Raw genomic sequence first — 13512 nt, 5'->3', positions numbered from 1 at the left:
CAGGCGCAGCTGCCTGCCCCCCGCCCTCCACCTTCTCCCCAGGGCGTGGTTGCTGCAGGTCTCCTGGGCTCTGTGGGTAAACAAGGAGCCTGGGCATCTCTGCTTGTGGAAACGCCCCCCCCTCCCCACAACAGGGGCCTCCAGATTCCCTGCAGTGGCCCTGTTCATAGCCCACATCAAGGGTGGGGCCTGCCATGGACTGAACAGGGCAACAGAAGAGGTCGTGTGTGTGTGTTGGGGGGCAGGGGCTAGGTGCATAGGATGTCCACCTCTACATCGAACTCAGAACCCTAGAATTTTACGGGGAAGAGTGTAGAGATCACCTGGCTCAGCCTCAGGGAAATGGAAGACCAGCGAGGTGGAGTAGGTCTCCCGGGCTCCCAGAGCTCGGAAGAGACCACAGCTCGGGACCCCCTGCTGCCCTCCTGCTGGGCTGGAGGCAGGAGAGGCCAGGAGCCCTGGGGGCAGCACCTAGGCCAACCCCCCACTGCCCGGTCCCTGACTGATCAGAACACGGGCTGCTGAGGGCGGACAGGAGCGCCTGTGCTGCATGGGGCTGCGGCGTATCTGAGGGGTCTTCCAATGGTCTGCAGCCGCATTCCCCAAGCCCAGCCCTGGGGGAAGAGGGTGCCACTGTAGTTTTCTGCACGGGAGCCCTGCCCTCTTCCTCTGCTAACAGCACCCCTCGAGGAAAGCGACCCTCTGCAGGCTGGGCAGGGTCATCGCTCACACCACTCTCCCTCTCCACCCCTCCGCACACACGCAAGCCTGGTGAGGATGCCACCCCGTACCCTGAGGCCAGTGACTGGGCCAAGCGGGGAACTAAGCAGGATTCACAGGCACCCATCCTTGCGATCACGCCAGTGATGCAGAGAAAAGCTCTCTCTTTTTCCCCTGGGTGGGAGGCTGGGACGATGTAAAACCTGGAGCCATCCGAGGCCCTGGCCTCTTCTTCCCTCTTTGTTCCCCAAACATGGGAGAAGCCCATTTTATAGAAGGAGAGAACGAGGACAACACACCGTGGGAGAGGGCATTCTGAACCCTACTCCGAGTACTTGGGTTCTGTCATGTCTGGGCCCGGTTTTATCTCTGGGTTTCTCAGTTTTATAAACCAATAAATACACTCCTTAAGGTAGTTTTAAGTTGGATTCTTGTCAGGCATGTATTTTAAAAAAGTATTAAGTGATCTCTACCCCCAACAAACTCATGAGCCCGCCAGGTGCTCCTTCTGTCCGTTCTAACCAAGAAAATCTTAAAAACAAGAAACGTCAAGGCCCGAGTGGATCTAAGAATGTCTGCCCACTATGGCTGGAAGTAACAGGTGCTGGACACCTAGCATGGTCCATTTTCCTGGCCTTGGGACAGGTGGGGAGGAGCAGGGGGGCGGGAATCAGGTACCCCCTGCGGCCTGAGGCAGTCAGTAAGGCCTTGGAGCAGGTTGTAAGTCCTTTTCTAGACTATCTACCAGGTGCCTACTATGTGCCAGGCACTGTGTTAGGCGATCAGGCGAGCCCCCCCCCGGAGCTCACGGGCTCAGTGTTTGCTAACTACTTTTACACTGCATAGCGCTCTCCTTAACCATCAGTTAGACTTGCGGCATAATATTTAACCTCTCTGGGCTTCAGTCTTAGAAATTATGAGCTACTGCATGGGTCTGTCAGGGCTCAAGAGGGAGTACGGAACGGGGCCTGGAGCACGCTCTCCGTGCACCGCAGCTCTCACTGTAACTCTGGAGGAGGCCTCACCCCAGCTCTCCCCAGTCCTGGCTCACAATTCCACTGCGAGGTCACACGTGCATGGCAAGTTCAGCAACAGGATGAGATTCGAAAACGATCTAACAGAACTCGAAGTACACAAGACCGCGACCGGCCAAGAAGTGGCCTGGGAGTAGGACCTGGGCTGGGATGGACGCTGTGCTGGGATGGAGGGGCTGGGGAAGCTGGTAGCCTGGGAGAGATGGCACGAGAGGAAGAATGAGAACAGACTGTAGGGGACTGACACAAGTAGGGCTGGAAAGATCGTGAGGGCCGGGTTGGTGGGAGCTGGGCTGTGGGACGAAGGTCTTGTTCCGTGGCACCTCGGGGTGGGGGCGTGACAAGATGAAAGCCTCTTAAGAGGCCACTGCTGTGGTTTAGGTGAAAAGAGCTGAAACCTGGGCTGTGTTGCCTTTGAGGTAAGGTTGGAGTGGGACGTACAGATGTGAGAAAGATCCAGAAAGAAGACCAGGATTTGGAGGCTTGGACCTTTAAGATACAGTGACAAGGGAGGCGAGGAGCCGGAGAGGCTGGGAGAACAGAGACCCCTCACAGTACAGGACAGACAGGGTCTGCACCAGGCTTCCCTCTGAGGGTCCCGAGACAGGGAGCATTCCACATTCTCTTCAGATAATGCTGGACTTCGGGAGTCCTGGAGGGCTGCCTGGTGGAAGTACAGGCAGGAGAAGGCAGATGCAGGATTAGACTGACAGGGGCAGGACTGGAAGTGAACCCAAAGAACCAGGTAGCCAAATGATATGCTCTGTGTGTGGGTGTTGGGAGGAGACAGGCCATCTGTGGGATTTGGAGTTCCTGGGCTAGAGTGGAGGCGTGCGGCCTGAGGACAGGCAGCTCTGGCCGCTTTCCAGCCAAGGGAAAGCAGGCTGCCTGCGAGCCGACACTGAGGCTGCTACAGTGGAGGGGGAAGCTGAGGGTGCCGTGGGCTTCTGACCTTGCGCGTTGTTAAGGGGGAGGGCCCCCTGCGGGAGAAGGGTCTGCTGTCCCTGAAAAGAGGCTGCCCGCAGGGGCCAACACAGCCAAGCCTACCGGCCATGGCCCCGGGGACATGGCTGCCTGCACCCGGGTCCCAGCAAAGCAACAGGCAGTCAGCTCCCACACGCCCAGGGCCTGCCTCTCCCTGGAGCCCCACTCTTGGCAGCCCAGCCTCCCGTAATTGCCTTCTAAAAATATCCTTCCCCCACCCCCACCTCTTGATTTCAAAATATTTAGTTTTCAGGATATTTAAAATGAGAGCTGGCGGCTCTTCCAGGCCCAGATAACAAAGCTAAACATTTATGCTTCGACTGCATTTCTCTGAATCGGCCCAGATCTTGGGGCTTGATACGGCAGCGGCGGGAGGGAGGGGAGTCAAGTGCAAGACGGATCATGTGCGGGCCTCCTGAGGGCTGGGGGGCAACCGGCCTGCCCCACCAAACCCCTGCAGGACCCATCCCTTTGGTGGGGGACCACCTACCGCTGTTGACATGGAGCCGGCCCCGGACCGTGTCCTTGCCCAGGATGTTCTCAGCCTCGCAGACGTACTCCCCAGCATCCTCCACCTTCACCTTGTTGAACTGTAGTCGCGAGTTCTTTCTGGGTAGGGAGGGGATAAGAGGGGGAGAGACGTGAGCCAAGGCCTGGGCTGGCTGTGGCTCCCCAGCGGTCACCCGGCGGTCACCTCTCCCCTCTGCAGAGCCACAGTGGCGGCGCGGGGTGGATGGGAAGTAGATTCTGGGCTTCCGGTGGAATGCTGAGTCCCCCGAGCCGGAGGGAGACCTGGGGGCTCGGGAGAGCACAGGGCACAGCTAGTGGCCGCACGTATGTTCTTCCTCTAGGAAGCCTCCTGTCCACTTTCCCGGGGCTGGACCTGCTTTGTCTGGGGGGAGGAAAGTGGGGTCTCCTAAGGAAGTCACATGACCACCTCTCTCCTTTCCTTTCGGTGTCCCTCCCCCAGGCCCCGTGTTCCCCTCAGAACAGGGCAGCCACTGCCTCACCAGTTACCTGGGCCTTCCCTCGGGACTGGCAGCCCTGCTGCTCTAGATACGCATGGCCTGGTCCCAGGTACCTGGGCAGGCCCCCGAGCTAACAGGCGCCCAGGACACCTGTGCCCAGCCTCCCTCCCTCCCTCCCTCCCTCCCTCCCTCCACCCATTTAATAAATGGTTACTGAGTGCCTTCTATGAGCTGGAAGCTTGGATCCCTCAAGGCAACAAACAGATCCTGATCCTTATGGCCTGACTTGACCCTCCTGGCTAACCTGGAGATGGACAGGCAGTACAGATGGGAAAACTGAGTCCTAGAGGGGCTTCTGGACTACAAAGGGACCTGGCAAGGCAGAAGCAGAGCGGGGCGAGGAGCCGGAGTTGGTGAGGACACGGGCCCCTCAGGGGCTCATGGACCACTTCCCAGAGCCAGAGGCTGGGGGGCTAGCCCCTTCTGCGAAGGGCTTTGCTTCCTGTCCCTGCATGCCGAGAGTTGTGGGGCCAGGCCTGGGCAGGGCCTGTGGACTGTGTGTGACTCCAGGCCACCAGGCCCTGGTTCCCCTCTTCTTTCCAAAGACCCTGCCAAACCTCTCCTTCCTTCCCAGGGTTTCTCTGTACCTGTCCCAGGGTGCCTGAGCTCTGCGGGGTCTGTTCACACCTCCCACCCCTCCCTCTGCCCCAGAGCTCTCCAGGGGCCCCTCTGAGCTCTGGGTAAAGCCTACTATCCCAGCCTGGGCCCCAGGGGCAAACAAGAGGTAGCATGAAAATTTCTTTACATGATGTAACCTCCTCCTCTTTTTACTCCCAAATTAAGACACCAGATTCCCAGAATATGTGTAGTGTGTTGGAGGGCTGGTGCAACAGGAGGGAGCAGTGCAGCTGCCACTGCCCGAAGCCCAGGGATGAAAAATAGAGCCGTGACGCTGATGGGGAAGGACAGGGGAGGCGAGGCCAGGCCGCAGGTGCAGAAGCCAGCGAAGTGACCCCCATCCCCACGGGGGCCGAGCTTTGGGAACCTGTTTCCTGGGCTCACCACTGCCTCGGGGGCCTCTTCCCAGACCTCCTCACTCCAAGAGCCTCCAAAGGAGGGTCCATGGGGTTGTCTTGTCAATAGGCCCCGTTGCCGTGGTGATGTCCTCACCGATGTTTCTATGTTTCGGTGACAGCTGTCTGAGAGCCCCGTCCCTCCAACCCTTCCCCGCTCAAGCCAGTCTGTCTCCTTGGCCTGCTGTCTGCCTACAATACTCTTCTGTCAATTCGAGTTTGCTCTTTTCATTAAACAGAGCCCTGGAGGCCCCTCTGGCTAAAACAGCATCTCCTTCCTGCCTTCCATCTAATCCAGTGCCACGAAGCCCGGCTGCCCCAGGACCAGGCTTCCCTCACTTCGTGGCCACCAGCAATTCCCTGACACTAGTAAGCAGAGCACGGGACCATCTGAGGGTCGCAAGGTCAAGGGATGGGGGTCGCCCATGGCTGATTTCACAGGAGCTTTCCTTACACCACATCCTAGGGAGCAGGAAAGGTGCAGCTAGGCTCGCAGGTATCTGGAGGGGTAAAGGCTGGAAACGGAAGGAAACCTTCGCACAGGTGTGTGAGGCCTGTGGAAAGTCAGCCCAGGGCTCAGAGAGAGGTCTGCTCCTTTGAGGAGCTGGCAAGAGGTGAGTGGACAGAAACAACAGCGCGTCGGTGTGCTGGCTGCAGGCACCTTGGTTTCTCAGCTGGGTGAGGACCTGGCCAGTGCTGGCGAGGGGGCCCCAGACTTGCAGAAGAGGTCCTGGGGGCAGAGCTGCAGGGTAGGGGCTCTCCGGGTCTCTCAGCCCTGAAGGAGCAGGGGCCGCTACATTCCCTTGTCACTCCTAGCTCCAGTCGGAAACCCCGAGGATTCGGGACCCTCTCCCCTCTTCCTGGTAGGCCCGCTGCCCGCTTGCCACACTGACCCAGGCCTGGCCCTGCGATGGGTGCCCCTCCCCTGCTCCCTCAGCCAGGTTTACGCTGGCAGGGACGGGGCCTGGGCGGCCGCATCCTCCACCCGTCCGCACATTTTCCTCAGTGCCTAGCTCCTGCTGCCTGCCCGAGGGGCCTGTTGCAGCTTGCCCCTCATAAATAAGGGAACATGTGGTTCTGCAGGGGAGGGCCCTGTGCCCAGGGCTTGGGGGGCTGGTTTCCTTCCGGCACAGGAAGGCTTGGGTGAGACACCTCAGTGTGGCGGCCCCAGAGACAGACAGCACCAGCCAGGGGAGGGGGCCGCTGCAGACCGAGCAGCCGGGTCAGGACGGAGTGTGGCCTGGCAGAGGGAGTGCGAGGATGGCCAGAGAGCAAGCTGCAGCGTGGGCGGAAGGAAAGAGAAGATTCTGCCAGCAAGGAGACTCCTGCTCATGTCCCTGGCCCCCAGGCCAGGTGAAGAGAGAGAGAGAGAGAGAGAGAGAGAGAGTGTGTGTGTGTGTGTGTGTGTGTGTGTGTGTGTGTGTGTAAGTGACAGCAGCAGCCCTCTTTGCCACAGCAAGGCAATGAGAAGTTCTCCATCATGGCTCACTCCTCCACCCTGTCAACTCACTGCTGGGAGCCCAGGGGCAGGATGGGTGGATCGAGGAAGTTTCAGGAGTGCAGCCCTAATAGGAAGCAGGGGGCATGCTTCAGGCTCTTAGAGGTCCCCAATACCCAGGATAGAAAGACCTGACCAGGCCCTGTTTCTGGACTGGGTAACCCATTTGTCAGATGAGACTGAGGCTTGACCCGGACAGTAACTTGCTCAAAGTCTAGGTCAACCCAAGGGGTGCCCTGTGCTATCCTAGTGTCACCCTGTACCCAGGAGAGGAGAGCTAGTCCTGCAAGATTCTCATTGATCTAACACTGAATGCAGATCTCTGCCTGGCCATACAGGGCAGAGGGGTGTAGACAGGCGGCACCCAGCCTCTGAGGCTCTCTCATGCTATAGGGAGAGACGACCCCCCAAAATGCAATGAAACTATGTCCAAGGCACCATGAGCGGGGACCATAAGAGCTGCCTGGAGGGTTCAGGAAGGTGGTCAGAGGATATGACACTTAACCTGGGCCTGGAGAACTTTGCTAGGGACAAGGTTGGGGAGGGGGGAGCTGCCAGCACAGGGAACAGCTTGGGCCCACGTCCGGAATCTTGATGAGCAGGGCTCAGGAGCACTGAGGTGTTGGGGAAGCATGGCAGTGACTTAAGGGGAGGAAGAGGGGAGGTGGAAGGGCCCGAGGCCCAGGCTGTAGCTGGCATACAGCAGGCTCTCAAGATCTGTCAAGTAAGTGAGTGAATGAATACTCAGATATGTGTCCATGTTAGAAAGCTCATCCCCTGCCAGGGTCACAGGGGTCAGCGGGCCTCTAGAACTGTACACAAAACTGGGCAGATGAGGCATATTTTTTCGGAAGAAAGCCGGGAGGCCTCTACCACCTTGTGTATTGGGAGCTAGGCTAGAAGCTCTGTGAAGGTAGGGAGGGACCGTGCGTGGTTCAGTTTCTGGTGTACGTCCAGCCTCTGGCCCAGTGCCTGGCACACAGCCAATGTTCCATACGCACACGTTACACACAGCGATGAGCTCACAAAGGGGCCTGTGGCCCAGGAAGAGTGGCGACAGCGGAGGAAAAGAAGCTGGAGGCAGGAGAGCAGATAAGAACATGCAGGGCAGAGAGCAGCGTGTCTCCTGCTGGCGGGGTGGCACGGGGGCAGGTGCCAGGCAGCGGGCGGTCACGGTCTGGTCTGCCGCCGCCGGGAGGGGAGCAGAGGCGGGTGCAGCAGGGCCAGAGAGGACGCGGGGGAGAGGCTAGACTGGGGCAGACAGGGTTAGAGCTGTTTGCGGTTTCTCAGGGGTGGGATCTAGTGTTTAGCTGGCAGCACAGGTCTGGAACTCAGGTATAAAAAGAAAAGCCATCAAACTAGAGAAAAGGTGATGAGCTAGGAGAGGGTAAAATCACCCACAAGTGGAGAGGGAGGGAGGAGAGGAGGGAAGCCCCCAGGACGGGAGAGTTCCAGCACTGAAGGAGTGGTTAGAGGCACAGAAGGACCAGGAGGGGGGCTGCAGAGGCCCCAGAGCCGGTCGCACCCACGCCCGGGGCTGCAGAGAGGCCTGGAGGCCCCAGGCTCGGAAGCTCAGAGGTCGCAGGCCTCTAGGAGCCACGGGCACAGGCAGCATAGGAGTGCAGCGCGAAGGCCGCTGCCAGCAGGGCAGAGAGGCCTGGAGGACGACGGGCGTCAGTGGACGGGACACCGACCCTCCCTGCTAGCACAGGGGAGAAGCGGGATGGGCAACAGCTGGAGGAGGGACAGGCACCGCAACATGGAGGGAAAGCTTTTAGAAGGGACGTGATGAAAGAGAGCTGGCAGTGGAGGAAGGTTGAAGTCACCACTCTGACTTCCCAGATGCTTCCTGGAGTCGGTCTTTCACCAAAGGTTGCCAAACAGGGGGCTTTCCGACACTGAGGCAGATGCTTTGAGGAGTTTTAGGGACAAGAGGTCCCTTTACTTTCACAGGTCAAGCTGAGTTTGACCATCAGACTGCCTTCAACCATCCGGAGACCTTCATAAGCATCTACAGTCTGCAAGACACCGGGCCACCATAACCAGAGGGACCCAGAGCTGCACGGAGAAATGGGATGTGGCCAGGAAGGGCGACGGGAACCGGCCCCCCCCCTTCAGGGTGCAGGAAGGGCCGCTGGCTGGACAGAGGGAGGGAGGGAGGGGCATGTCTCACCTGCCGTTGCCGTACTTGATGCGAATGTCGCGGCTGCGGGGCTGAGGGTTGCCCGCCGCTGCCTCGCACTTCAGGGACTGCCTCTCACCCACCTGTCCCGTCTGGCTCTTCATCTTCTTCAGCTTGGGCCGGGTGGCTGTGGGGTACAAGGCAGGGAGGTGAGCATGGGGGTGGGGGCGAGGTGCCAAGTGTGCGCAGTGGAGGGAGGGCCCCTGTCTTCAGGGGTGGAAGGGTGGCCGGGGAAGCCCCCTCTCCCGGGGTCATTCCCCACTTCAATTCGGTCACCGAGGGTCTGCAGTGATATCAATGTGGCTGCTACCTATGGCGCTTCCTTCACACCCGGAATGACACTGGGAGCTTTACCTACGTTAGCTTATGAGAAAAGCCTGTGAACTCCCTGCAGTGATGCAACCCCTTGACAGATGGGGCAAACTGAGGCTCAGAATGGTGAAGTCATTTTCTCAGGGTGCACGGGGACTCAAACCTGGGTCCCCTTAACTTCGATGCTCATGATCGAACTCCTGTCCCAGATGGCCAGGCCTTCGCCGGGCCCAGAGGACACAGGAGGACCAAGATGACCGACTCGGCTCCTGCCCTCAAAGTTCAGTGCGGCAGGAGAGCTGTGCCTGGTACGCGGAGCCTGGAGGTGCTGAGACCTAGAGGAGCGACCCCAATCCGGGCTGGGGAAAGAGCTAACTCAGCTACGAGCTAAAGGGTGCTAAGGGGCTAGAAGGGGTAGGAAGGGAGGTGAGCCAGCCAGAGTCAGCGCTGTCGCGTCAGGGACTCATGTGGTCCGGGGGGACGAGCTGACTTGAATGGGGCCAGTGGAGCAGCTGTGTGGGGGGCAAGGCCTGGGGCTCTACTGGGGGACACAGGGCCTGCAAATGCCGAGCTGAGAGGCTCCCACCATTTTTCTTACACAGAATTCCATTTCCACGTGCGCAGATCTCCCATGCCTCATCTCCTTGCTCCCCTCCCCCAACAACCTACCAAAAAAGGGAAAAGTGCTCAATTCTCAGGAAGGTAAGGGCAAGCCCGTGTTCCCTGCTGGAGTATGTAATAATTTCCACCGGGACGGCCCTTGACAGGGTACACAATGCCTTCATGCATGCTCTCGTTCAGTCCCTGAGCCCTGTAAGGCAAGTGTCATTGCTGACACAGATGGGGAAGACGAGACTCAGGTTAAGAAACTTGCCCAAGGTCACATAGCCAGGCAGCCAGGCAGCTACAGAGCTGGGACCGAAGCCCAGGAATCTGCGTTTGTAACACATCAGGCCTGGAGCAGGCTGGTGTCTGCTTTTACAGCCTGTGTCTCTTTCCGGGGAATGGAGAACATAACTGAAATTCTTCCAACAGCAGAAGCCAGGGTCTGCTAGGCTGGGGAGTTGTCTGGGGACTGAATGGTCCCGTCTTGGCTGACTCGGACGAAGGCAGCCAAGAGGGCTTGGCTATCGCTAGGGCTCCCTCACTGGACCTGCCCCTGAACGGCGGCTCGTAAGCGGGCAGTAGATGGGCGTGGGGTGCCCGGGCGGAGAGAGCAGAAAGGGCTCCTGAAGCTTCGAAGATGATTACAGAGACTCAAAAACAACAGTGCTTGTGAAACGATTTTGTTCATTTTAGAACGTTTAAAAATACAGACAGATAAAAGAAGACAAAATCCTCCACCCCCCTAGCACTCAGAAGTAAAACACACACACGCACACGCACGCACACACGCACGCACACACGTGCATTGTAAATAAACGGGATCAGCGTCAGTAACACGTTTCTTTTACTTAATGAAAGAAATGTAAGCCTTTGAGCTTGGCGATATTAACGAGAGCATTTCCCAAACTGAATTCTATAGGACACGAATATCCAGAGAGATGATAATAGATGTTACTTGAGAAAAGGGTTCCACGAGCAAACCAGTTTGGGTAAGAGAGTTCAAGAAGTATCATTATTGACTTTGGTCTGATTCTCCAAGCAAGGGTCTTAGAACTTTTTTTCTCAGAACCCTTGGTAGCATTTCAGAGAAGTAAAGTTACAAGGAATCGCTCTACAGCGTAACTTCTGTGTGCGTGTACACACACACACACACACACACACACACCTTTTAGCAATATCTTCACATAATTCAAGATTCACGAAGTGTAAAAGGGTATACGGCTTGAAAAACAAGTCTCCCTCTAACTTCTGACCAGAGTCACGCAGGTGTCTTTGCAGGAGACAAGATTACCAGTTGTGTTTATATCATTTCAGAGACCTTTTGTGCATATATAAAAACCCCTAGTGTTCACACACGTGTTTTTCTCCTTTTCGTGGTTGCGTAATGTTCCTTTTATCAGCATATCCTAATTGATGTAACCACTTCCTACCCTGGGGTTTTTTTTGCATGTTTTCTCCCCGCGGCCACCTCATTACAAACGGGCCCCGCTTGGTCCAGCATATACACGCAGTGTGCTCACCCAGGGCTCGCCGTGTTCTCCTTCGCACTCCTCTGGCGTGTCCTGCTGGGTGGGCAGCGTGGCTCTCGACTCAGACCACCTGGATCTGTCAGATCCAGGCTTGGCTACTTACTAGCTTTGTGTCCTCAGGTCACTGCCCTAATCCTTTGGTGCCTCGGTTTCCTCACCTGTGAAATACGGGTCATAATCAGGGCTCCTACCTCTCGGGCTGACAGCCGTAAGCATTGTATAAACAACGCACGTGAAGTCTGGCTTGCACAGAGCATTGAACGGAGCTTAGCTCTGATTGCTTATTATTATCCACCACAGTTTCCTAGGGCAATCTTCCTGAAAGGGGAATTGCTGCATCAAAAGGGTATGCGAGCTTCCTCAGCTTTAAGCGTTGCCAAATTGCCTTCTGGAAAGGTTGCACCAATTTGCACTCCCACCAGTGAATGACAGGGCCTGTTTTTTCCACACCCTCACTAACATGAGGTATTATCACAGATTTAATCTTCGCCAATTAGCTAGGCAAAGATAACGTCTCTTTGTTGTTGTACTTTGCATTTATTTGGTTCTTGGTGAGGCTGACCACTTTTCATAAATGTATTGGCTCATTGTATTTCTTCTTTTTGAACTGTCTGTTCATGCCTGTCCTCTGTTTTTCTACTGCGTGCTCGTCTTACTGATCTGTAAGAGTTTTTATAAATAAATATTAAGGCTATTAGCCTTTTACTATATATATTTTTCCCAATTACCTGCTTGTTACAGTTTTTAATGCTGGTTTGGGGGTATTTTTTTGGACACCCAGAGGTTTTATGTGTCTTAACCTATCAGTGTGTTGGACTTTCTGGAAGATCATTCTTCTAAGTGTGACTGAAGTCCTGTCTCAGCATCCTTGTGCCTCACCTACACCACGCTCTCCTTCATCCGCTTGCTCTGGGGTCCCTAGTCACTCCTTATCAATAGTTCTTTTTTTTTAAAAAATATTTTATTTATTTGTCAGAGGGCAAGAGAGAGAGCACAAGCAGGGGGAGCCGCAGGCAGAGGGAGAAGCAGGCTCCCCACTGAGCGAGGAGCCCGATGCGGGGCCCCATCCCAGGACCCCGGGATCATGACCTGAGCTGAAGGCAGATGCTTAACCGACTGAGCCACCCAGGCGCCCCTCCTTATCAATAGTTCTTAACCTTAGATGCCACTGAGGACCACAAAGGAAGCTTTAAAAGTTAGGTAGGTGCCTGGAACATACCCTAGATGTTCTGAAGCAGGACCTCTAAGAGCGGGTCTGGGGGTGTGGGTTTTAAAAACATATAACATAAAGGAACGTGCACGTGTTTAAGCAGACAGCTCACTGACTGGCGCCAACCTAAAAACACCTTCATGGGTGGCTTTCCTCTAAAGTGGGGTTGATACCCAGTGATCTAACAACCTCCTTGTTAATGGGTGACCTCCAATTAGTCTTCTCGTGAACCGGGGACACACAGAGCTCTTCTCAAGTTCTAGGGTGCCTCCCCCCAGTGCACAGGGAATGTTGACCTTTCCTGCAGTTCTGAGACAAGGGGGCCTCCTGCCTTCCACCCACCTGGTGGGAAGAAATGGTGGTCGCCCTACCACCTTGTTTCCCCGACACGAGTCCTGATACAATTCTATGCACCGAGCCTGGGGCTGCTGCGAATGGTGGTGGTGATGGGGAGGGCGTGCTGACATACAGACTGACCCCAGAAACAGCAGGCATGAGCCCATGTTAGGGGGTCTGAGGAACTGGGGGCTCCAGAGGTGTTCCCTGTCACCAGTGGAAATTTCAGGACTGCACTTCAGATGACAAGGAGCCCACTCTGTCTAGTGAGGATTCTGTGTGACCCGAGAGCCATTTCTTGATAGTCTCCTCACTTCAGAACAACCCCATCTAGTTCATGTGTTCCTCATTTGTTCATCCATTCAACCTACTGTATGCCAGGCACTGTTCTGGGCCCCGAGTACACAGTAGTGAGCAAGACCGATAAGATTCCTGTTCTTAGCGAACCGGAGTTTTAGTGAGGAGGAGAGACAACAGCAAATGATCAATAGGGACTATGAGGTGGTAATAAGCAGCTGCATAAAGGCCTCAAGGTGGGAATGAGCTTGGTGAGTTCGAGGGCTAAAAGAGGCGCATGTGGCTGGAAGGTTCTGGAAGGCAGGGGTAGTATGAGGGGAGCCTGGACAGGTAGGCCCAGTGACTGACGTGGGGCTGTGTGAGCCGGGGTGAGAAGTCTGGATTTGTTTTGCGCACCCCCCGCCCTTTTTAAACTTATGTGCCTACTAGAAAAGTTTAAATTACATATTTGGATTGCATTATATTCCTAGTCAACAGGACTGGTTTAGAGGATGACAAAATAAAAATAACTATACATTTGAATCATTCCATGTTCCTTTTTTTTTTTTTTTTTTTGCCGTGCTCTTTACAAAGAGTCTTCTTTTGCATCTATTAACAGCTCCTCACAAGACTCATCTAAGATACTAAAAACCATGCCTCCTGCTCTAACAGTGTCTGGTCCTGGTCCCTGTTCACAGAAATCTTAGTTCCCAGCTCTCTGAAAGCCAAACATGGGCTTTTTGAAAGGGAATAGGACTCTGAGAACAGACTGATTTTTTTTTTT

General features: G+C 55.7%; 1 protein-coding gene across 3 annotated transcripts in view; it reads right to left on the bottom strand.

The window, feature by feature from the left end:
* The window catches only part of NRG2 (neuregulin 2), a 175802-nt gene that overhangs the window by 28430 nt on the left and 133860 nt on the right, over nt 1–13512 (bottom strand). For all 3 annotated transcript variants that reach the window (XM_040622358.1, XM_040622357.1, XM_040622356.1), the window contains exons 2-3: nt 8451–8586; nt 3229–3347 (exon numbers count right to left, since the gene is read on the bottom strand). In XM_040622358.1, the coding sequence (XP_040478292.1) occupies nt 3229–3347; nt 8451–8586 (255 nt within the window). The remainder of the gene's footprint in view (nt 1–3228; nt 3348–8450; nt 8587–13512) is intronic.

Source organism: Ursus maritimus, unplaced genomic scaffold (assembly GCF_017311325.1).
Source record: "Ursus maritimus isolate PB19 unplaced genomic scaffold, ASM1731132v1 scaffold_5, whole genome shotgun sequence".
NCBI classification, from domain to species: Eukaryota; Metazoa; Chordata; class Mammalia; order Carnivora; family Ursidae; genus Ursus; species Ursus maritimus.
Note: the sequence above shows the minus strand (reverse complement) of the source record. Positions and strands in the feature narration are given on the sequence as shown.